At 35.2% G+C, this 25,088-nt stretch overlaps 1 protein-coding gene across 3 annotated transcripts in view; it reads right to left on the bottom strand.

The window, feature by feature from the left end:
• Positions 1–25,088, bottom strand: part of LOC127861288 (uncharacterized) — a 188,839-nt gene that overhangs the window by 5,295 nt on the left and 158,456 nt on the right. The window contains exons 1-2 of one of the 3 annotated variants that reach the window (XM_052399738.1): positions 3,295–3,383; positions 26–2,282 (exon numbers count right to left, since the gene is read on the bottom strand). In XM_052399738.1, coding sequence (XP_052255698.1) covers positions 26–2,282; positions 3,295–3,308 — 2,271 coding nt within the window. In that variant the 5' untranslated portion in view covers positions 3,309–3,383. Of the gene's footprint in view, positions 1–25; positions 3,384–25,088 lie in introns of those variants that run through there. The other 2 variants (XM_052399737.1, XM_052399735.1) reach the window with 2 other exon arrangements.

The raw sequence follows: 25,088 nt of genomic DNA, 5'->3' as shown, positions 1-25,088 counted from the left end.
ACACATAAAAAAAAATAAAACTTACATCCTGGTAGCCGTAGTCATATTGCATGTACTGGTCCTGCATCTGGTAGGGGACCCCGTAACCATGGTGATCACCAGGCGGCTGTGTGTCTTGAACGGGCACCAGCGCCAGCTGATGTTGGTGGTGTGGTGGTGACCTAGCGCCTGACTGGCCCGGAGGAGGGCTTATCAGGCGGAGGTTGATGTCCACACTGATACGCTGTCCGTCCTCAGTCATGATCTCTTGGGTGATGGGCTTCAGCTCCATGTGGCGCCTGAACGGCGACGACGGTTGAACTGCGGTTGGTTGGAGTTCGGTTGCTACAGGGGGCGCCGGTTTGTTTTCCAATGGCTGAAGCCTGGTTGGTGTTCCATAACCGCCAAGATTCTGGGAGTAGCCTGCGTCGTCTGTTTGCTGATTTGGTTGGTAAGCATTCAGGGGTTTGAAGAGCTGGCCCTGATTGGGCAAAGGTGCCGGAGGTTCAAATCTCTGCGCCTGCTTAACTTGTGGATTGGTATTCCAACGTTTTGGACCGCTTCGGCCAGGAAGTTCTCTAGTAGGTTTGTTGCCCTGGGCTGATTCTTTTTTATCAGACAAATGGGCAGCCCTCTTTGCCCACAGTTCTTCTGCAGACGAAGGTTTGAAGCCCACAGGAAACTGTTCAGGAGGCTGGTAGCCCATGTGCTGTGGTTGCGCAGACTGTGCCTTCTTTGCACCATGTTTCTTTTTTGGTTGCACTTTTGGGGTGATAAAAATGTGATCAAGTTTTTCTTCTTCCTCTTTTTTCTTGTGTTCAATATCTCTGTAAGTCTTTCTAGGAAGCATACCATAGTCTTGTTTATTCTTCTCAATGTAGTCATACTTTGGCGCCTTTGGGTTCACGATTTCCATTCTCTCCACATCATCAGCATCATAAAAGTCAGGTTTTGAGTCCTGTTTTGCCAATTCCATTTGGTAATACCTCATGTCTTCTTGGTATGGGTTACTGGGAGGATTTCCCCATTGGTCTTGCTGTTCGAAACCATTGTAATCTAGGGAATCACGTGCAAAGCCAGCCCTATCTTGTGAGTATTCCAGGGAATCTCTTGGATTGTCATTTTCCTTATCATAACTTTCCCTTCGCGCATATCTTGGTTCCAAATCTTTCTCTTTATTCTTTTCAATTCTTCGTTTTAAGTCTCTCTGATATTCAGCCTCTAACCGCAAATCTCTCTCATCCATTTCGGTATTCTGTTTCCGCAAACCGCGCAAATTAGTTTCATCTTCCCTTCTGGGTTCCCTGTCAAACTCAGCTCTATCTTGTTTCAGTCTATCATACCCGTCTCCAGATTTATAAGAGCCACCAGCTCTATTATTCTTTCCCTTAAAGTCAGAATCACCGTTCATTTCCTCTGACCTATCTTCGTACCTGTCCTTTTCACCATTTACTGGTCTTTTATTAGTATTTCTATTCTCATACCTTTCACTTGGTTTGTCTTTAGACTGTCCCTTTCGGCCACTATCAACCTTTCTACTTCTAGATTCCCCATAACTCGCCACAGGATAATCATCCCCACCATAACCTCTCCTATTGGGATCCATTTCCCTAAAAGTGGTCGTATTCTTTTCCTCTATATCTTCCAATCGACTACTCACAAACCTATACTCCTCCTCCTCCTCCTTTGTGAAAGAAGGCGACTCAACATACACACGCTTAATTTGACCGTTTTCCGCTTTTTCACGACTCTCCGGTTTTGGAGTATGGATTGTATCTAAGGGTGGATGCTGGGGTGGTAAAGTCACCTTGGATTTAGCAGAAGCTGTTTTCTCGGTTACCTCTCTAGGTGGTTCCCACTTGGGCGTAGATGGGGGTAAGTCTCTTTTCGGTGACCTTGCGTACGGTGTGGGTGCCCGGTTGTCAAGATCTTGGTTTTGGTAGTCGCGGCTTGCAGGTTTACGAGATCCTGCGCTAAATTTAACTTCCTGACTTCCGCCCTTTGAACTTGTCTGTCTGTATTGAGATGTTTCTTGGGCGCGTTGGATATCTGGATTACTCACAGCGTAAACCTGACTACTACTACCGCGTAGACTTGTGACTGGCTCTTTTTCAGGGGGTGGGGTAGTTTGTACGGGGGGTGAGGGAGGGTTGTCACTGCGGTTAGTATTGTTTGTTAGGGCCTGTGTGTCAAAAGGGAAAGGAACAGTCAAATCATCAGCTAAATCAGAGCGGTTTGCGTCCAAATGTTCGGGGCCTGCGTTGCGATCGCGATACGTATCTTGCCCTGCTTCGTCAAACGGTCTGAAATTGTTAGAAGATGAAAGATTTGATTTTGAAGGATGGTCAAAGATATTAAGGTTGGAAAACTTTTTTGAATCAAACTCTTTCAAACCTAATGTTTGCTGATGGTATGACGTTGGTGGAGAATAGTTAATTGAATCAAAATTCTCGTCGTCACTTCCAACAGAAGGGGTTAAATTTCGCAAGTCTAAAGGAGGGATACTTTTTAATCTCTCATCATTGTCAACAGGGATGGGTTTAGACTGTGAATGCAAACTTAAACCAGTGTACTGCTGTGTAAGAGCTCTGTGCTGAGGGTTAAAAGTTAAGCCAACATTCAACAAATGCACATCACTTCTATTAGCTACATCTACAACATTCGAAAAGCCACTGGCAGGAGCTTGATGATTCTTGTTTTTATTCTTCAGTCTATTGTGTTCGTACGAATCTGGATTATAGTCATCTGAATTGTTAGTGCGGCGAAGCGTTATTTGCGGATCTTCAAAACGGCTTTCTATCCCCTCTGTGGTTTGCTCTACATCACCACCACCAATAACACTCACAGATGAATTTCTGTTATTAGGATATCCTGTTTCACTAGATTTTAACTGTGTATACGAAGGTCTATCCAAACCAGTGATAAGGTTAGTTTTTCCTACACCAGAAGTATGACCAGATCTAATGAATTCCTTCTCTAAATTAGAATGATTCTTTGCTACTGTGTTAGTTTCCTGATTAATATTTGATTCTAAAACATGTAAAGAAGGTTCAGAAATGTGCTGTGGAACATCAGCAATGTTTGTAGCGTTATTTGCAACACGCTTTGTCACAACATCCGTAGATGGCACAACATTTAAAGCAGACACTGACACAGAATGCTTGGAAGAAGGTGCAGTGTTCCCAGATTGCGAGTGTACGCTGCCAGTAGGGTGCAAAAGCTCGCGACTCAGTGTCGAATTCTGGGTAACTATTCGTCCGTGCACAGATAAATGTCTAGGTGAACTGTGATTTGAGTGAGATTTGGACATATTACCTCTCTGAGTCCATGGCAAGGCCGGGATTCACATCGGCTTCCCAGTTAGGCTTTCAAAATAGACCTTAACATCCGGCCTTAAAGAACACCTGGAACGATAAAAGAAATGCTTCCTATATGCCTGAATAACAATGGGTGGTGAAAAAATATTCTATAGAAATTGTTGTGCCCGCTTGTTTAAATAACTACCATGTGTAAAAATAACACAATTAAACAAAATAATTGTAGCAGAATTATAATATTGAGCAGTTTTCTGACATTAAACAATTACAGTTTTGTTAAAAGTAATTTTAAGTCTATCTAGCTGAGAATATATATATGTTATTCAAAATAATTACAACACGTGATGTTTCTTACAATAAGCACCATGCATACCAAAGAATTTCTCATGTTATGTTTCACAAGTGTACAGTAAATACACATATGGCATTCAACCATTTACAATTTAATCCTCTATACCAACTCTTCAGTTTATTCTTCAAAACATACTGTCACAAGGACATATTGATCTCTTTAGGTTTATAACGTGTTTAATGTTTTATTTACCTGATATATCTACTTTCAACAGCTTAATAATTTTATGACATTTACATCTACATCTTAATATATTAGAAACTATTTAAATTGCTAGATAATGAAGATTAAAAATAAGTGCTTGTAAGTTGTTTTGGGTATCATCTTATAAATTATAATATAATTATACTGTTACTCTTCACAGTTTGTAGGATTAAAACTATTCATCTTTTTGTTACACTCCATGCTTAAATGTGTAGATTACGCTATCCTAAGATCATTTAAACTGTTAACAACAGATTAAAAACCAGTAACCATGTTTTAATAAGATTGAAATATAGGCATACAGTTATATTGTAGAACGTTTGACAGACAGAGACTTGCAGAAATCCGTAACAGATCATTCTGATAAAACTAAGACATTGCAAAATTATATGTATATTTTGTAACACAGTTATAAAAATTAATTCAGTGTTTGGGTTAATTCCCTAACACATCACATTCAAAAAGGTATACTCACAAAGGCAGATGATAGAAATACATCACAGAGAATTTCTCATGTTATGTTTCACAAGTATTTACATACAGAAGACCAACAAGATCATTAACGCACATTTATGCCTTTCATCTTTCACAATTTAAGCATTAAGTATTTCCTAAGTAACAGGATTAACTCAATATCAAAGAACTTGCAAGTGCTTAAATACAAGACACAAAATGTCACAAAGCAATTGCATATTTTTATGCCCTCAAACTACTCTTGATAACGCTACTTGAGTTTTACAGCCTATGAACCATACCTAAATTTATGATACATAAGAATATTTAAGGTTGACTTGCTCTATATACTTAACATACTTGTAATGTGCCAAACGGAAGAACTCAGGTATTCACAATTTTAAACTATCTTAAAATTTATAATTTATCTTTATCCATAAATCAATATTCAACAAGAGATGTTTGTCAAGCACGTATGTCCCCAAATTTGCAGCCAGGTCTTCAAAATATTTAATAATAATTAGATTCTTTTAGTATTGCATGACCCTGTCAGCTTGACCTTTTGCTGTTTACCTTAAATAAGCATGTTCCTTTCTTATAATTACCTGATAGGCAAATTTAGATGTGGTAAAAGCGTACTCTAGCCTGCAGAAAGAAATTACAAGATGCAAACACCTGTGACCTTGACATTTGAACTTAAAAGTCAATATGCATTTTCATTCTCTCACAGGTTACCCAGCATAGTAATTAAGATGATCGTAGATGATAGTGTTCACTAGATATATTGTGAAAACTAAGTTCAACTGACTTGGAACTTTGCTAACTGAGGTCCTCAAAATACATAGATGTCTCACTTTCCTCACAATAAATCTGCATGAGATGGTTGTGGGTAAAAGCATTTTCTTACTTATAATATTGGTTTACGGAAAAAAAACGTAACAAGACCCTGTAATTTGACCATAACTCTTTCAGTGCGGGAACCGAATTTTGAAGGCCTTTGCAAACAGTTTGGATCCAGATGAGACGCCACAGAACGTGGCGTCTCATCAGGATCCAAACTGTTTGCTATTCTGATAGTATTCTTTGAAAAAAAATCGAAGAAAATGCTAATTTTAGAAATTCAGCAGACGACATTTTAGCAGACGACAAATTTCCCAGCATGCAAAGGGATAAACAATCCATGTTGACTGATAAGCATATTCCAAACTTTCAAGTAACTAACATGCAAGTAAACTGCAAGATCAGCTAGTTCTTAAGATATCATGCAAAAAACAATTTGAACAAGAATGCCAAGTTGCCACAAAATAAACACATTTAAAGACCTGGGTTCCGTTAATCACGTTTCATGTCTATAAGATTTAAAAACTATTTGAGTTATAAAGCTGACATTCATTTGGCATTCATGGGCCATAATTAAGAAGTACATAAGGGGATCTGGCTGGTTAACATACTTTGAAAAACAATTGGACCAAAAACATTTTCAACAAATTTCATGGTGATCTAATATAAACTGTATAAAGTAGAGAGTGGACAAGCTTACTTGACAACTTTTTGTAATACAGGGGCCATAATTCATTTTGCAGATATAGTATGCCATCAAACATTGTCATCAAGATTCATTATGATCTGATGTAAACTATAATTGGGCCTTGCTCTGTTAAAAGGGGGTTTAATGCATGTGCGTAAAGTGCCGTCCCAGATTATCCTGTGCAGTCTGCACAGGCTAATCTGGGACAACACTTTCCACAAAAACTTAATGTTTTGCTAAGCAGAGACTTTCTTGAAACAAAAAATATCATAAAAGCAGAAAGTGTTTCCATGATTAGCCTGCGCGGACTACACAGGCTAATCTGGGACAATACTGTAAGCGCATTCATTAAACTCCTTTTTCACAGAGCAATTGATTTGTTTATCTTACACAAATTTGCATGATCATGAATGAAAACATTCTCAAGGTATCATGCAAAAGCAAATTTAAAAATTAAATGGCCCCGTTACCGTGACATTTGACCAGTTGACCTCAAAATCAAAAGGCGTCTTCTTAACTTTGAAAATAGCAAGATACCAAGAGTTTTTAAGATATCACCCAGATATGATGTTCATGTTACAGCCCTTTTAATCTTGAGCTTTGACCTGTTAACCCCAAAATGTATAGTCGTGTTTGTTTTCTAACAAGAAACTATCATAACAATTTTATTTTTGTAGGATAAAGAAGTCTGTAGATATTATGCAGATATGAATTGGTCCACAGAATTACCAACCATTTAAAAGATGCAAAACAATACTTCCCTGCATCTTTAAAGGGTGGAGTGGAATGCATATAACAATTGGTTGAGTGGTATGTTGATTTTCATATGTTTGGCATATACATGTAAAATGAACAACAGCATGCCAATAATTACACAGTAATTACATAGTAATCATAGTGAAGAAAAATTTAACTTTACAAAAACAATGTTTAACAAGAGTGCCAAACTGTCACAAGATACGCCCGTTCGAAGGTTTTGGACGCCATGCTCAATGCTTGAAATGCACTAAGTGACCTCGAAACCAGGTTACTGACTCGGCATGACCCATATTTGAACTTGACCTAGATATTGTTTAGGCGTAACATCTGACTAAATTCGGTGAAGATCAGATGAAAAATACTACAATAAGAGAGCTAACACCATGCTAAATGCTTGAAATGCACTAAGTGACCTCATGACCTTGTTTTTGACCCTGCATGACCCATATTTGAACTTGACCAACATATCATCTAGACACAACTTCTGACCAAATAAGGTGAAGATCGGATGAAAACTACTTCAACTTGAGAGCGGACACCATGCTAAATGCTTGAAATGCACTAAGTAATCTAGTGACCTCGTTTTTGACCCTGCATGACCCATATTTGAACTTGACCTACATATCATCTAGATACAACTTCTGACCAAATAAGGTGAAGATCGGATGAAAACTACTTCAATAAGAAAGTGGACACCATGCTAAATGCTTGAAATGCACTAAGTGACCTCATGACCTCGTTTTTGAACTTGCATGACCCATATTTGAACTTGACCTACATATCATCTAGACACAACTTCTGACCAAATTAGGTGAAGATCGGATGAAAACTACTTCAATTAGAGAGCGGATACCATGCTAAATGCTTGAAATGCACTAAGTAGACTCGTGACCTCGTTTTTGACCTGACATGACCCATATTTGAACTTGACCTACATATCATCTAAATACAACTTCTGACCAAATAAGGTGAAGATCGGATGAAAACTACTTCAATAAAAAAGCGGACACCATGCTAAATGCTTAAAATGCACTAAGTGACCCCGTGACCTAGTTTTTGACCCAGCATGACCCATATTCGAACTTGACCTAGATATTGTCTAGACACAACTTCTGACCAAGTTTGGTGAAGATCGGATAAAAACTATTTGAATTAGAGAGCGGACACTGCTGTGGACGCAGCCCGCCAGCACTCCGCCCGCCGCAGGTGAAACTATAATCAACCCGTTTTTAAAAACGGTGGTATAAAAACTATTCTAGATTATATGTCAATACTGATTAGAATAGTTTCATTTGTTAAGAAATACTATGTCAGGTAACACTATTCATTATTCAAACCATCTAAATTCTTTTTTAAATGCTAAAATAATATAAATATTAATTATAAATGTAACATTCTAAGTATATTATTCAACTAAGTCTTTATAATATAGTTATAAAACCTAGAACTATTTCCGATAATAAAATTAATGTGTGAGTTGGAATCTACATTTGTCATAAATAACATTTTTAATTTGACATTAAAATACTTTTTTTTACAAAAACATCATGATAATTGTTGTATTACGGATAATTACCCAAGAAAATATTAAAACTATACGTTGAAAATGATTAATATAACAAAATCAATAACATTTACCTTAAATAAATAATATACTACACTTTGCTGTATTGTTCCTTAATCACTGAATTCGTTTTGATTCAGAGCAAGTTATGTTTTAACTAATAATTAATCCTCGCGATTTAATTCCTTAAAATCAGACATTGAAATAGTTGTCAATTTAGAGACTATCAACTAAACAATAACAAGAATAATTAATTTGATATATTTATTTTTCTTCATAGTTTATGTATAAAAACAATTGTATATTATACAAATCTACATAATGATAAAGTCACACATTTAGTGATTAAGAGCTCGATTTTAAAAAGGGAAAAAAGAATTCATTTTAAAAAAAACTATCAGGTTGAGGAGTCATCGAAATATATTGTAATATTCTGAGATAACATGACACGGTTATATGAGGTCAAAATGCTAATGAGGCTAAGCATATGCTTTATACTTTGTTGCATTGAGACCAATTTTTGCACTAAGCCATCAACATTGAGTAGTAGATAAAAAAAACGTCTAAATCTTGATAAATGTTTCCTCCCAATTAGTTATAGTTCTATTTCAATAAATCATGAATAAACACTTTTTATAGTTGCTTTTTTAATGTAATTTTTATTCAAACAAGAGATGTGTTTGTCAAAAACAGAATGCCCCATAATGCACAGCTTTGAAGCCATATATATGACCTTTGACCTCGAAGGATGACCTTGACCTTTCACCACTCAAAATGTGCAGCTCCATGAGATACACATGCATGCCAAATATCAAGCTGCTATCTTCAATATTGCAAAAGTTATGACCAAGGTTAAAGTTTTGGGACACACACACACATACAATGACAGACAGGCTAAAAACGATATACCCCCTATCATTTGATCTGGGGGCAAAAAAAAAATGTTGTATAAGCATTACTGGTTATTTTTAGATAACTCGTGTAGATCACTTGAAAAAACCAACTGCATTTCCTAAACATAAAACAAATTACAATAGAAATGGTCCGTACTCTGTGAAAAAGGGGTTTAATGCATGTGCAGTACACACAGGCATATCATGGACGACACTTTCCGAAAAAACTTGATTTTTGCTTAGAAGAGACTTTCTCCAAACAAAAAATATCATAAAAGCAGCAAGTGCAGTCCCTTATTAGCCTGTGCATACTGCACTTTATGCACATGCATGAAACCCCCTTTTCACAGAATGTGGCTAAAATAAATTCTTTCCAAACTTTAAAGCTAAACAAAATTCAAACAAAAAGAAAACTCTGTTTAAGAACAAAAGTATACTTGACCGCAAGTTTAAATCGGAACAGTGGCTGAAATACGTTTATAAAGAACTATTATATATAAGATCAGTAAGCTCTTCAAACTGCTAGTTTGAACACAGGGTTCTCACGAAATTCCAAACCAATGTTATGTTCCTTAGAGACGTTATGTCAACATCATGATAAACTTTGTCACAGTATAAAATTAATGGACTCTCTCATGTTTAAGATGTGACATAAAATCAATATCGGACTGTGAATGTTTAAGATAATAACAAATATTACACTGTCATTGGTTAATTCAAAAGTTACAAAATTATAATCACTTAAAGTTTAAACTTGAAATGTGCAACTCCTATTCATGACTTTTTTCAACACAGGCACTCGTATTTCTGAGGTTACTTGTGGCACAAGACCATTGTTCCTGTTTGACAATTTCAATTTCTTTGCATGAAACTGATATACAAGTTGGAAGTTAATCATCAAATTTTTATAAAAGAATGTCAATATTTATTTTTTCATTTAGGGTTCAATAAACTACCCAACTTTTGGTTGGACAAAGAATTGATGCTTTTCATTATAAACAAGTAGATTTTTGCATTGAACTATTCCATAGCATGAAAATCACCTTGATTTTCCCACAACCTGTTTTAGCATGACATTCAAGGTTTGTGATTTTTTTTCTTGAACAAAACTAGTAACTGTTGATGTATTACTGATTCAGAATTCAGATACATACATACAAAAAATGATGAGCCACAAACTTAAACAAAACTAGGTCCAAGTAAAGCTGACTACTTAAAATGAAAATACAGATATTTTATATGTCTTAATAAAAGGAATGCTATATCGAACACCATGATAGTGTCAGGCCATTAATTGTTGAACAGTCTTTTGAAATTAACTTAAAAAAAACAAGGTGGCGTGACTACTTCATGCGCTCTGCACACCGCTAATATTTGTGAGAAACATTGGAGGCAAGATTAATCAAAGTCCTTTTTTGGAAACAGGAAATAAAAATATAGAACAAACAAGAAAATACATATAAAAACATTCAACCTTCAAGAGTTACCTTGACCTTGGTTTGATTCATACATGTACTTATGCTTTTTGCATGTGGTCTCGATGAGCATAGTATTTGAGCCTGATTCATAAAAAACACTGTCATTTAAAGGGTTTAAAGGCTTAGAAGCTGACACTGAAAACAGACATTTAAAATTGCTGCTTACAAATTTAATCCTTAAGTGTGACAATGATCTTGGCATATTGATATCTTGAGATGGGGTGAAAATTTAAAGGACTGTGTGGTCTTTATGTTGAGTCGGAGTGATGACTTGAATGCACATACATATGGCAATAAAAATAACATCAATCTCTGCTCTGCAATGAAGAATATCTTATATTCCTTTAATAAACAGATAATTGTGACTGATCCATGACCAACACTTTAGACAGAGATTAAGAGGAAATGGGATTATTCAGGGATATAAACTAACAGTTTGACCTGGAAGCTCGCACTTGTTCTTTAAGAAGTAATCAAAGAAACAAGAATTTCACAGAAAATTGTTGAGTCAAGCAATAATAGTACAGGACAATCGCTTATGGAGTAAATTTTCCTGTATGCCTGTAAAGCATGAAACACCTAAATATGCTAGAGAAATCCTGGCATCAATTTATGAAAAACATAATGATTATATGTTGAGAAAAAATGTAGGTGCTATTATTGTCCTATAGCGTAGTTCTCACATGAGTGCATGTTAGACGTTTTAGAAGCTTGAAATTCATATAAAGCACTTTTACTTCTTTTAAAACCATTCAACATGATATTGTGATAAATCCTCAGCTTCAGTAGGGGATTGACATCATGACCTCCAGAGTGGTAGTCAGACACTACAACTATAACCAAATTGCTAAAGAGCTAGCCTAACAGCAAGGTTGTTTGACGTGACCTTATTTCAATACACTCCTCCCCGTCTTAATGTTTCAAGGCCCCAGACGCTTCGCCCCACATGAGAATTGACTGCTATTTAAGTGGCTCCCTGAAACCATTCTACAAGTTCAGACCCATTTACTTATTCACAGTTTGTATTTGCCTGGTCCCCATTATTGTGCAAAATGCTGACAGAAATTGAAGCTTTGACCTCCAGAGCGGTAGTCAGACACTCCAACAGAGTGGCTAAAGAGCTGAGCCCAACAGCAGTCAGCAGCTGTCGGAAAGTGACCTTATTTCACTACAATGATGTACATGCAGGGCCCTTGTTTGACCGTTTTTGGGGCCAAAATTCTGCTCCCATTCCCCCTTAAAATAGTATACTTTTTTCCAAAAATAGCAATTTTAAGTGTTGAATGGTTGGTGAAAAGACCTTCTTAAATTCCCCTTTTCGCCTAAAACGACGCGAAATTCCCCCCTCTAAGGGCCCCGGCCCCAATACCGAAAAGTGTAGCAAGGGCCCTGACATGTATGAACACTAATTTACTCAATTTACACCACAAATTAACAAAAACCAATTTTAAAGATCTACTTATCGTCTTAAAACCAGTGTAGCGTTTAATTTCATGCATCATAGCACATGCACACTATTAAAAACATGCATTATGATGATGATAACAGCATATTTTGTTTGCCATTTCCTTCTACACTTTGGATTAATAACAGTTAAATCCGGTAATGTTGCGTGTCCGGTAATCTTGCGCACTCCTCAGTTTGCGAATTTCGCAGACGACGAATGGTTTTCTTTAGTGATGAAAGATGGAATTTCACAATTTTAAGAAATAACCTATTTAAAAGGTACATATTCCATGCAAAATAAAATCTGATCATTACATTTTAACACAGGTAGCGTCGTCCCAATACATTGTAAATGTATCGTAAACACTGACCTACTTACAATAAATTCGAAAGGAATCACAAATTCCCTGCCGTCTTAAGTTTTTTTCGTACTTTAATTTAAGAATTCATAAATCCAATGTGTAATTTAACACTCCATTGCACAATATCTGATCAGTTATGGTATGTTTTGGTGATTGAAAATATATCACATCACACGACATTGTCATCATTTCCCATCATTCTGTCAAACCACATTTGGTATGATCTCAGGTTTTTTTTTGGGTTGTGGGGGAAGGGGCCTTTAGCCCTTATGTGGGGGAAATTTTAAGCGGGATTTTCCACTTTGGGGAAAAATTGTGCGCGTGGGAATTTTCGCGGCGTTTCCCATTTTGGGGGATTTGTTTACTTACTCTCTCATTATTACAATACATTTGTACATGTTTGCACTATATTCATAGTTTTTTTCATAATTTATTACGTTTTGCAAGATTAAATTGAAATAGAAATGAGATATTATAATCATGAGACACATCTTTCTATTAAAAAAAAAAAAAGTAATTTTTTTTTTCAGGGGGAATTTTTGGTTCTGAAAGGAGAAAAAAACAGCCTAGTTTGGTGGGGGAAGACGCCGATATTCGGCGTCTGTTATATAAGGTAAAAAAACCTGGATCTCCGCATGCGCAATGGCCTAGTTTTGATATTTTCTGTAAAATATAGAAGCATGATCAGGGTAAAATTAAACCTGTTATGCTTAAAAAAAAATTCCCCGCTAGAAATTAGGGATGGCAAAATTATTCGAATAATCGAATATTCGATTGAATGGTCAGCATTCGAATAATAAAAATGATATTCGCATATTCGCATTTTTTTTTCCAAACGTATTTTCGCCAATATTTAATGAACTGCGAACCGCTTACTAAAAAGCAACCGAAATCACTTGGGAGTAACATGTTTGACGTGACGTTCTTCGTGTCAAACTGATAACGCGGCTCGTATCAGTGTTGATTGCGCAATGCAATATACACGCTCTAAGAAAGGCCCCGACTGTTGTTTGCCAATGGGGTGCCAATTCACGGTTTCAATTGACTGACGAATAATAAATAAGTTTTGTGATCACAGTATGTACAGCCATTAAAATGTGTGAATTACTCAAAGTAACAGATGATATAAATTAAACAATCATCAAGGAATCATAATTCAAATCTGAAAATGCCACCAGCCCCTTCTGCAGTATGGAATGGTGTCGTATGGAATACTTTACACGGTCTGTGGATAAGAAGACCGCAAGGTGTAATGTGTGTAAACTTAGTTTTACATATGCGCTGTCTGCTACAAATATGTGGAATCATTAAAAAATAAAATTCTATGACACGATGTTTTTCATTCTATTTGTGCCCGATCACAGTATCGGTCATAGTATTAATCGACAGTAAGGGTATCACGTTTAAACGTTTAAACGATGGCGTTTCGTGTTTTGCTCAAACACGTTTACAAAAACAATAAACGTTTAAAAGACAGGCAATGTCAACATAATTCATTACATTACGATGTTGCAAAACTCTTTAAAAGCTGCTGAAAAAGACTCGTATGTGTATCACGTGCGCCAGATGGCCCTTATTCACAGTACCGTAGACATAACAATATACCTGTACGACCTAGACGTCTTGAATATTTAACCCGCATCGGCACGAAGTGCTCGGGAAAAGTTTCCCGCTATTTCTTGCATGATCATGCCCCTAATCGTCTTGAACATTCAACGCGCGTCGGCATGAAGTGCACGAGGAAAATTTCCCGCAGTTTATTCATCGGCATTCATTTTTAATTTAATGAACAGATACTCGTTTTGATGTACATCTTGTTAAGTAAAACAATAAAAACAATAAACACCGGTGTACTCTTATTGAAGAAATGTGGGTTAAATATTAATTCATCTTTGTTACAAAATATAACGGCATGTAAGTAGAAAACGCGTAACCCAATGGTTAGAAAACAACGAGAACAGTTGGTTTTAATATGACGTCATTGTGCAAATGGGTTATGAACTAAATATAACTTCCGGAAATAATCACTACTTTCAGTTTGGAAATGTGATGGAACTGATGCTTTTAAAACGGACGTATGGATACCGTTTGAACGGTGTCGTTTCGTTTATTTCATTTCGTTTAAACGTTTAGAAAAATCTGTAAACGTGATACCCTTAGTCGACAGCGATACAATTATTCGATAGCAACGTTAATAAACAGCCGCGTATTTAGCAAACGGATATAACTTACAAACCAATGGAAATTATTACATAACAAGGTAAAATCAATCCAGCCGTTTTATGCGAATATTCGAATATTCGATTGAATGAATTTGCGAACATTCGAATACCGATATTGGTATTCGATGCCATCCCTACTAGAAATCAATTAATTGAATATTGTAATGTTTCTTTTGCTACAGTCAACAGAATGCCACCACCATCATCAAAGAAACTGAAGTACAGCTATTAATCCACATTGAATATGAATTTTTTTAATAACTGATTTAAAAAAAAATAAATCTGGAATGTTTTTTGTCCCTAATTGGACACCATATGTCTACAATTTTGCCTAAATGAGGTCATTACACCAAGTGCGCAAGATTACCGGACACTGTGATAGTTTGAAAATGATGCGGGACATGTTTGTTTTGAAATCAAATCAGACAGTTCTTCCCTGAATTAATCAGATATTTTTGTATTAATAAGCACATGAACTTCTTATTTTCATAATAAATTTAGATATTATGTTGTCAATTTATAAAAGAACATGTTTTTAAACCAAATTGATCCTTAACTGCGCGAGATTACCGGACAGCATCGTATGTCATTATGATCATATTTATAATATTATGCTATTGCTATTTGGAAGCATGACCAATCTTCAATTTATTTGTTTGAAATTTAATTGCTACTCTACAGGAAATACAGATAATATTTTTAGATAAAGTTGTATTCTTCTCCATAAAAATAAATATTTTGACAAGGTTATTATTATTATTTATAACATGTATTAAACAATGATTTAGAAATTTTAGTAGCACGTACCAAAGAACAGATTTTTTATAATTATCAGCATTTTCGAAAGTCTATTATTTTGTTGGCATTATAATGCAATATAGCCATATGATGATAAAATATCTCTTTGTCCAAACGATTTTGGAGAAGTGAAAGAATGTTGATAAAAATGGTGGATACCGATCGAATCATGCGATTGTGAACGTTAATTGACGAAAATTTAATCCTGATAGCTAATTAAATAATAAACAATTGTACAAAGAAGTACCGCTATTACCTTAACTGTTATCATGCTTCTCTTTTCTGACGAATTTATCCAAAATTTGACATTTTCTTGATATAAAATAGCAAAAAACGTAAACCGGATATTTACACGTATCCTTGGTATTTCGCGCACCTGTTCGGGTACGGTAAAATACACCAGATCGTATCGGGAACGGAAAATCTGTATGCTGAACAGAGTTTCAGAATAATTATACCTTAATTTCGACATTTGAAATGTAATTCTTTCAAAGTAGTTTAAATCAAATATGGTTCAATTAACATGACAAGATCAATACTCGCAGAGTAGTTTTATAGCTGGTCTATGATAATATGTCATAGACATTCAAGTTACATAACATTAGGCGTAAAAACATTTTTTTTCCCTAAATTTGATCATATGAACTAAATATGCAAATAAGCTTTCGATCACAGTTACTTGATATTTTTTTGGTCCTTTCATAATAATATAAATAAGGACCAAACACAATTGTTCTAGTACATGTGCTTGCGATAGTTTGTGATTCGTACGATCGTATTCGTTAAATTAACTTTGAGTAGACAAACATTATATATAAGATAATGTTAAAGGGGCCTTTTCACAGATTTTGGAATGTTTTGAAGTGTGTCATTAAATGCTTTATATTGATAAATGTAAATCTTGGATATTAAAAGCACCAGAAGAAAATCAAGAATAAAAATTTAAAAAAAGATATATTTTATACTCTATATAAGTAATCCTCGTAGTTTCACAGAATATAACGACAACAACAGAACTCTCCAAATTAATAATTCGTTTCGCGTTGCAACTCTTTATTATTTTCGGGTTTTTTAAATCGTCAAAAGATGCATAATTATGGCTATTTTAGATAATGTTAAATGTTTAGTATGTATTACTGTTTTCTCACACATATCATAACTAAAACGAAAATTTGGGAATCTCCAACAACTTTTTTCATTTTGTCAATTTATCCAAACGTGAAAAGGCCCCTTAAAATATATATTCGTACGACTTCTGCATGACGTATTTTTATTTAAGTGGGTAAATGTATTATAGAAATGTATTATAGAAAAGTTTTTACAAAAAGTTAAGCCGACCAACCTATCCAATTTTATGATGTCGGTAGAAACAAGTGAGTTTTATGATCGTATACATATACAGATTTGACTATTACTTTCTTACATATAAACAGTATACGGCCTATAATACAGTAGATTTGAAAATAAGTATATGATCATGGTATAATAAATCTATAGGCATTTCAAAAAGTTCGCTTATCACCGGATTTATCAAACTATGAATCTCAAAAGTATTATGCTGTTACTGAAATTCAGACATTATATAAAATAGTTTTCTCTAATAAATACTTGGCCTATGTAAGAGTTTACTATAATTCCAAAATCTAAACGGCGTTTTTTTTCAAACTTACGCAGAAATAATTCACGGGTCATATTTTTATTGGCTTATTAAACGTATTTGATATTGGAGTAATAATTAACTTTGAATAGACCTTTGATTGCAAACAATGCCGAGTATTGTAAACGAATACTTAAAATCTAGACTGTTCGTGACCTTATCTGAATTGAACGTATGACAAACTATGAATCGGCTGAAATGATTTAGATCCGAGTTGTTATTCGTCTTTTTAATGCCCTCTCGATGGTTTTTGTTTATGTTTTTATATATATTTACAGTTTACGTGATCAAATCAATAATAATATACATAACATAACATACAGATTTACCACAGGATGCACACACACTACAGAAATATATCCGAAAACAGGACATAATACATTATATTAGATTACCCCGGGAAATAAAAATTCAACACATGAGGCCTGACATAAACAATTCAAACACTGCAAGTCCCTAACACGACAGACAGAAAGCACATATTTTGCACAATTAACAGTCATGTAGCACAGAAAAGCTCGCTTTTTCGAAGGCTAACATATTAAAACACAATTTGGATAAGGCCTTCTTAAGACCTTCACCACTAAATCTTCGACAAATTACTCAATGTGCCCCTGACATCACATTATCACCAGCCGATGGCCCCGACGTCGATCTGTGTAGCTTGAAGTAGTTTATAAACTAATGACATGACTCGACAATCATTAAGCAAATATATTCCAGGACCTACACACGTAGATGGCACATACCGAATATGTTTTAAACTTCACTCGATGCAGTCTTTATCCTAAAGGGATAAGAAAAAGGCCATAGGTAAACCTTGCTGCATTCAAGAAAGGTCCAAAGTCAAAGCCCAGAAAATATTAACCAATATCATTCATATGCATGGCGTCCACACTTATAAAGCATATAACTGTCATACTTTGACTCACCAACTAGACTCAGCAACATAGTTACGAGGAATTGGTTTCACACAAGACAAAAATAACACACATTAACTATTATTGATGGATTTCAGTATGACATTTGATACAGTTGATACAGTTGAACACCATAACACTTTTCACACACTTTCAGTCATGAGAGCAAACACAAATTACTATTTGGATACAATAATTCATCAGAGCAATTGATGTTTGACAATAGGGTCTTTGATAGACTTCCCCAGGGATCCTTCCTTAATCAACATCTCTTCTTTGCTTTCAACAATTACTTTCTAGGAGATGCACATAGTTGTGCTATTCTGAGTGTAGACGACATTTTTTTTGTACTCTAAAGTACATTTTCATGCATCATTTCAAAGCTTACTAGACGATCCACACAATATTGGAAAAGTAATTGTTAATGGAGTTTAACCAGAACAAGTTTGAAATCATCATAATTCACAAAGGAAGGAACTGGTCATATTTCCATATATATTGCACGGCATTCAAAGCAATATACAGCGCAAAAGGGTAACTGTAAGTAGCTATTTGAACACAAATCAACATTATAAAAAATATCAAATCAGTCTCAGATTCACCAGAAAGAATGCCAGGACACAGAACAGTTTTAAGGAGTAGCATTCAAAACGTTTTAACTTTTAACGTCCCCAAGGCTGAATACTGGCAAAATGCCAAAAATGGTCTACGGTATGAATCAAGGTATTTTCAAAATGGCTTCACTACACAATCAGAAATCTAAAAATGTATAAAAGAACTGTTATGGCAAATTTATAAAGAACGCTGAAACTGTGCAACGATGTACCGGTTAGTATTATTCTTGAATTACAGTCATGGCAAAATTGGTAAAATCTTACCTTAAGCAGCGGCAAATAAAAATTTGCGAGTAATATTGTTTTCATTCAAACGACATATATTAATTAATATAAGAAAATTATTTGCTTGGCTAACGACGAAATTGTCTTTGATCCATCGCGAGTTGGCCGATTAAAATAAAAACAAATCCCACAATACACTTTTTGGGGATGACGGGTGTTCACAATAAGCGCGAATCGTTTATTTTCTTCCTAAACGAGATGACGGTAACAATACAGCTTTGCTGCATTTGCGTTTTATAGCAAATGTCACAAAGTAAACAGTGTAATATAACTCCCCTGTGCAGTATCCGAGTTTATCTGGACAACAAAAGCAGGATGTTAAGGTAAAATAAGTTGGATTTAATGTCATTCGTGTCTGTGGTGTTCGGTCTCCAAAAATAAACACACAATTCTGTGAGACATCTTAAATTCGTCGAAATCGACAAATATGATTTTGACAGTACTAGTTAAATGAAGTATACCCCCGATAGCATATAGTAAACACATAAAGTAAAAAACTTACGTTAGGTACTTAACGGTTTAAGGCAAAGAGTAAACATGTGACTTAAAAGATATCTAGTTTGATCAAGACTACGGCTGATAAGATAATCAGATTTTAAGAACTTATCAAGTGTTTTTAGATATATTTTTTACATTTATTTCGATTTTTAAAATGTATACTTGCATCAAATCGAAATAACTTAATGAAATGTTGTTTATTTCGAGATCCAACCAAAAAAACTAAACACTTTCGTGTTATGGTAGATTAAAGGGGCCTTTTTCACAGATTTTGGCATTTTTTAACTTATTCATTAAATGCTTTATATTGATAAATGTAAACATTGGACCGTAAAAGCTCCAGTAAAAAATCAAAAATAAAATTAAAAAAAGGAAAGAACATTGCCCGGAGCAGGTTTCGAACCAGTGACCCCTGGAGTCCTGCCATTGTCCTGAAGTAAAAACGCTTTAGCCTACTGAGCTATTCCGCCGAGTACACATACTTGACGTATTTTATACCTTATATAAGCAATCTTCGTAGTTTCACAAAATTTAACGACAAAAACAGAACTCTCCAAATTATTCAATCGTTTCGCGTTGCAACGCTTTATAATTTTTTAGGTTTTAAAATCGTCAAATGATGCATATAATGGCTATATTAGACCATTGTAAATGTTCAGTATTACTGTTTCCTCACAAATATCATAACTAAAACGAAAATTTGCTAATCTGAAACAACTTTTTTCAATTTTGTCAATTTACCAAAGCGTGAAAAGATCCCTTTAAGATATGGTTTCATTATAGGGGTATTCCACTACGACCCGATTCCACACGATTTATCCCGATTTGCAATATTTTGAGGTCGGGGACATTCGTAACTGAATCGGCGAAGGTCCTAACTCAGTCGTAGCTAGTCGCGGGCGAGTCGTGAGCTCCCAAAAAAATCGCAGCCAGTTTTTTAAACGTGTTTAAAATTAACCAAGACCTCCAAGACTGAATCTAATCGCAGTTGACTCGTAACAGTGTCGTAGTGCGTGCTTGGGCGTCGTAATGGAATCTTAGGTAATTCGTGACTCAATCGGGGAATCGGTGATCACGTGATCTGTCTACTAATCATTTACGACTTTGTCAAGACTCTCAAGAGTTCACCCCGATTGAGTTGCGAGCCCGCTAAGATTCTCGCGATTTAGTTACGAAACAGTTACGATTTTGTAAAGAATGATAAAGAAATAATATTTTTCCATCATGTTTTGTTGTCGAATAGCCCACAGTAAGGAGTATAGTTGCGTAGGAATTAAATCACGAATGCGGAGTACGAGTGCTTTAATAACACGAATCTATACTCCTTACTGTGGGTTATTCGACAACAAGCCATCATAGAAAAACATTATTTCTATTCTTACACGATTCTGATTGATTTGCTTCAAGCTTTGGACGTGAACTATATTTTTCAATACTCCGCCCTTCTCAGTACAAAGTTCACTATTTAGTAACGTCATTGAATTGTACAAACATTTGACGTCGTTTTCATTCATAAATATTTGCAAATTACGCCACTTTCATTGAGAATAACACTCATAAAAACTAAATGACGTCACATGTGTGAATTCTTCTGAAAGCTGACATGCTATAAATGTTTTCTTAATTACGTTTCTTAACAAACAAATTCTTAGCAGGCGTGGTCATGCCACTTATCACTAAATATACAATTTGCTGTTTCATTACATTTATTCGGCGTAAGCTGTATTAAGCCAGCTTTTCACCCTGACTTGAACTTTGTAAGTGTCCAATAATACTCAAATAAAATTTCCCGCGGCTTGGTACGAATGAAAACACTTCATTTATTCCATTGGCTGATTTAAGTATAACACCAGAACATTGGAAACATATCCGCGTCTTTGTAACACTGTTTTACTGCATGAAACAATTTTATCTCTAATTAAAAGGCTCAATAGATAGAACAGTTTTACAATCAATTTTCGACATAAATACAGTTTGTGCGTTCACCTTTTATTTTCAGAGAATTACCAGCGCAAAAGCGTTTATACTAAAGGCTATGTTGTCATATTTAGTACTTACTTGCATTGCATTTCAACCCGCGAGGTTCGGATCAATGCGCGGCCCATTTGTGAAAGTCAGAGTTTATATACAGTTCATCACCGGAGTTCGCAGAAGGGGTTGCGATCATTGTGTTACACCGGTCTTACTGACAATAACGTAGTGACTGTAATGCATTGCATTCCAATCCGGAAGGTATCAAGGTCAGTCTGCGGTCAGTTGCAGAAATCTTTATATAAACGCCGTCTCGTAAACTTGTGCACTTGAAGTCTGTTTTGATCAGAAAGATACTAAATAAAGATATTCGGCGATATTATTGTGGTATGTCAATCATCGATTTTTGATATGGTTTCAACATTTGCATGATAAGGACCAATTTTTATAAAATTAATTAGAAATATTTATCCATTTAGACCAGTTTATTAAGCATGAGCACAATAATTCGCTATACTTTAATTATGCAATTAAATAAGATTCGAGTATTGCCGGCTGACCTATATGCACTCGTTTATTTTCATGTTTCTTGTGTTTTTCTATTCTGTAAATATAGATATCTGAGTAATAATATCACATAAAGCAAAATATGCCACGAAATCTGGCGCAACACCCCGTAATTGATTTGCTTATGATGTAGCTAAGAACTGCGCACAAAAAAGGCATCCGCTACTTTTTATCTCATAGAGATAACTTTTGATCGTTCATAAACATATCGACCACAATCAACGCCGTATATCTTTTTTAAAGATATTTCTTGTTTTACATTTCTTTAAGAGCGGGATTTAAGCACGTGCATTTTACTGCAATATTTTCTTTATATTTCGGAACTATTTTCGAATATTAAGCTCCGCCCATAATTTATTGCAGAATAATCCACACTTTATTTCCTTCTTTGTCTATAGAAAGCAAGTCGCGTGCCGGTGTTAGAATCAATATCAGTAGATATTTGTCGCCGAATTCCTGGGTGCGTTCGGTTAGGTCCTAGCTTAGTCGTGACCGATTTGCATCGTTCGTAGCACAGTCGCACTAGATTCTTACACATCGTAGTGAAGTCGCGACTCTATTCGCAAGACTTCAACCGAACCCCACGATTCGTCGTAACTCAATCGTACCATTGTCGTAACTGAATCGCAGACTGTCACGAGTCTTCCCGATTCAATAAATGTGAGAAATCGTAGCGAATCGTGGGCTTGTTTTCGTAGTGGAATAGGGCCATTAATGAAAAAACCATCAATTTAAATTGAAAGCATCATATTTAGCGTTTATAAGGCGTGATAAAGGAATAATTGGATCGTTTTGTTTTGTTTTCGTTACAATATTTGACAACATTTGAAGTGCTTATATAAAGTAAAACAGTGTTACTAAATAATACATATCGGATCCGATGTGTCCATGGTTACGGCGTTAGACGTTTGATCCTAACCTCTTAGATTTTGAACCCATTGCAAAGGCGGGTTGACAGAGAGGGGACGGCAACGGCGTGTACCAACCCACAAAAATGTGACACTGTTCGACTTAGTACAATCCTTTTCTTTGACACAATACTTCCGTATTAAACCATAAAATAACTCGAGAGTTTAATGTCTAAAACTAAGGACCCTTTAACAGTTCGTTTCATCAATATTAACAGCATTTCAAGCGAGTCATGACTAGATCATAACCATGAAAAAGACAATCAATAGGTTTACAGGTTTTTTTAACGAATGAAATTCTATGATGTACATTTTCTTCGATAAAATAAAAAAGCAAACTGTTAACCGTTGTTTACATCAGCATTTAAAACCTCTGTTTGAGAATTTACCATGAACAGTAATGTCGAAATGACCAAGGCGTGATGACCCCATACAAGTATTAATCGCATAATAGTATTGCAAACGGATCAACGCTTGTCCAAAGTTTTACTTAATTATTTTGAATGAGAATCCATTTAGTACAAATAATCATTACCTACCGTTTCAGTCCAATGAAGGATTTAACGCACACCCGATAATTGTCTTAATGTTGCTGCATCCTTTTAACTGGCATTAAATTGTGTTACACAGCAAAGTCTTTACATGTCTTAGTCCCCGATAAGAACATCTTTTATTCTCAATACAATACCCCAACTCAGGTTAATTGATTAATCTCTCAGATTTCTATTTCGGTATGTAAACAAGTCAATCATTAAACACGCGTGGTAATCTTCCGCACCTTGTGCAAATGTTTACTTATTGTTTTAGGTGTATTGAAAAGGTAGGGTCAAATCTTTTCGTTTAACCAGTTTTGCACACCGTTAAAACGGAGACTTTTCAGGAATAACAACATAAACTAAATCAACAGAGCATTTTCGCGGAAGTGATACTTATATCCAGTTTATTATTTACATATTAAAATTAAGAATGCAATTAAATATTTAAATCATGTGCGCGAATTGAGATTTGAAGTAGAGAAGTGCTTCAAGAGAGTATGCGCGATTTTGTCAAATATTTATGAATTTATTTAAAATGTGTAAAAATGTATTATACATATATATCAATGTAAATTCAAATAAAAGTTAAGAAGAACATGTGTCGAAAAAATGCGAAATAAGCCAGATATTTAATTCTGAAATCGAAAATGTCTGTACAGTCGAATCCGCCAGCATGTATATCATGCATGTACGATGTGAATCTAAATTTAGTTTTACGGATCATTTTTTTCCTGCAACGATATCTATTCATACGACACACGAACACTAACTAACAAGAAATATCTTTAAAAAGATATACGGCGTTGATTGTGGTCGATGTTTATGAACGATCAAAAGTTATCTCTATGAGATAAAAAGTAGCGGATGCCTTTTTTTCTTTTTTCTGTTCGCGCAGTTCTTAGCTACATCATAAGCAAATCAATACGGGGTGTTGCGCCAGATTTCGTGGCTTATTATGCTTTATGTGATATTATTAATCAGATATCTATATTTACAGAATAGAAAAACACAAGAAACATGAAAATAAACGAGTGCATATAGGTCAGCCGGCAATACTCGAATCTTATTTAATTGCATAATTATAGTATAGTGAATTATTGTGCTCATGCTTAATAAACTGGTCTAAATGGATAAATATTTCTAATTAATTTTATCAAAATTGGTCCTTATCATGCCAATGTTGAAACCATATTAAAAATCGATGATTGACATACCACAATAATATCGCCGAATATCTTTATTTAGTATCTTTCTGATCAAAACAGACTTCAAGTGCACAAAGTTTACGAGACGGCGTTTATATAAAGATTTCTGCAACTGACCGCAAACTGGCAAACTGACCTTGATACCTTGCGGATTGGAATGCAATGCATTACAGTCACTACGTTATTGTCAGTAAGACCGGTGTAACACAATGATCGCAACCCTTTCTGCGAACGAACCCGACGATGACTGTATATAAACTATGACTTTCACAATAGCCGCTTATTGACCCGAAACCCTCGCGGGTTGAAATGCAATGCAAGTAAGTACTAAATAGGACAACATAGCCTTTAGTATAAACGCTTTTGCGCTGGTAATTCTCTGAAAATAAAGGTGAACGCACAAACTGTATTTATGTCGAAAATTGATTGTAAAACTGTTCTATCTATTGAGCCTTTTCATTAGAGATAAAATTGTTTCATGCAGTAAAACATGTTACAAAGACGCGGATATGTTTCCAATGTTCTGGTGTTATACTCAATCAGCCAATGGAATAAATGAAGGTATTCATTTG

This window comes from Dreissena polymorpha, chromosome 15, assembly GCF_020536995.1.
Source record: "Dreissena polymorpha isolate Duluth1 chromosome 15, UMN_Dpol_1.0, whole genome shotgun sequence".
Taxonomy (NCBI): Eukaryota; Metazoa; Mollusca; class Bivalvia; order Myida; family Dreissenidae; genus Dreissena; species Dreissena polymorpha.
Note: the sequence above shows the minus strand (reverse complement) of the source record. Positions and strands in the feature narration are given on the sequence as shown.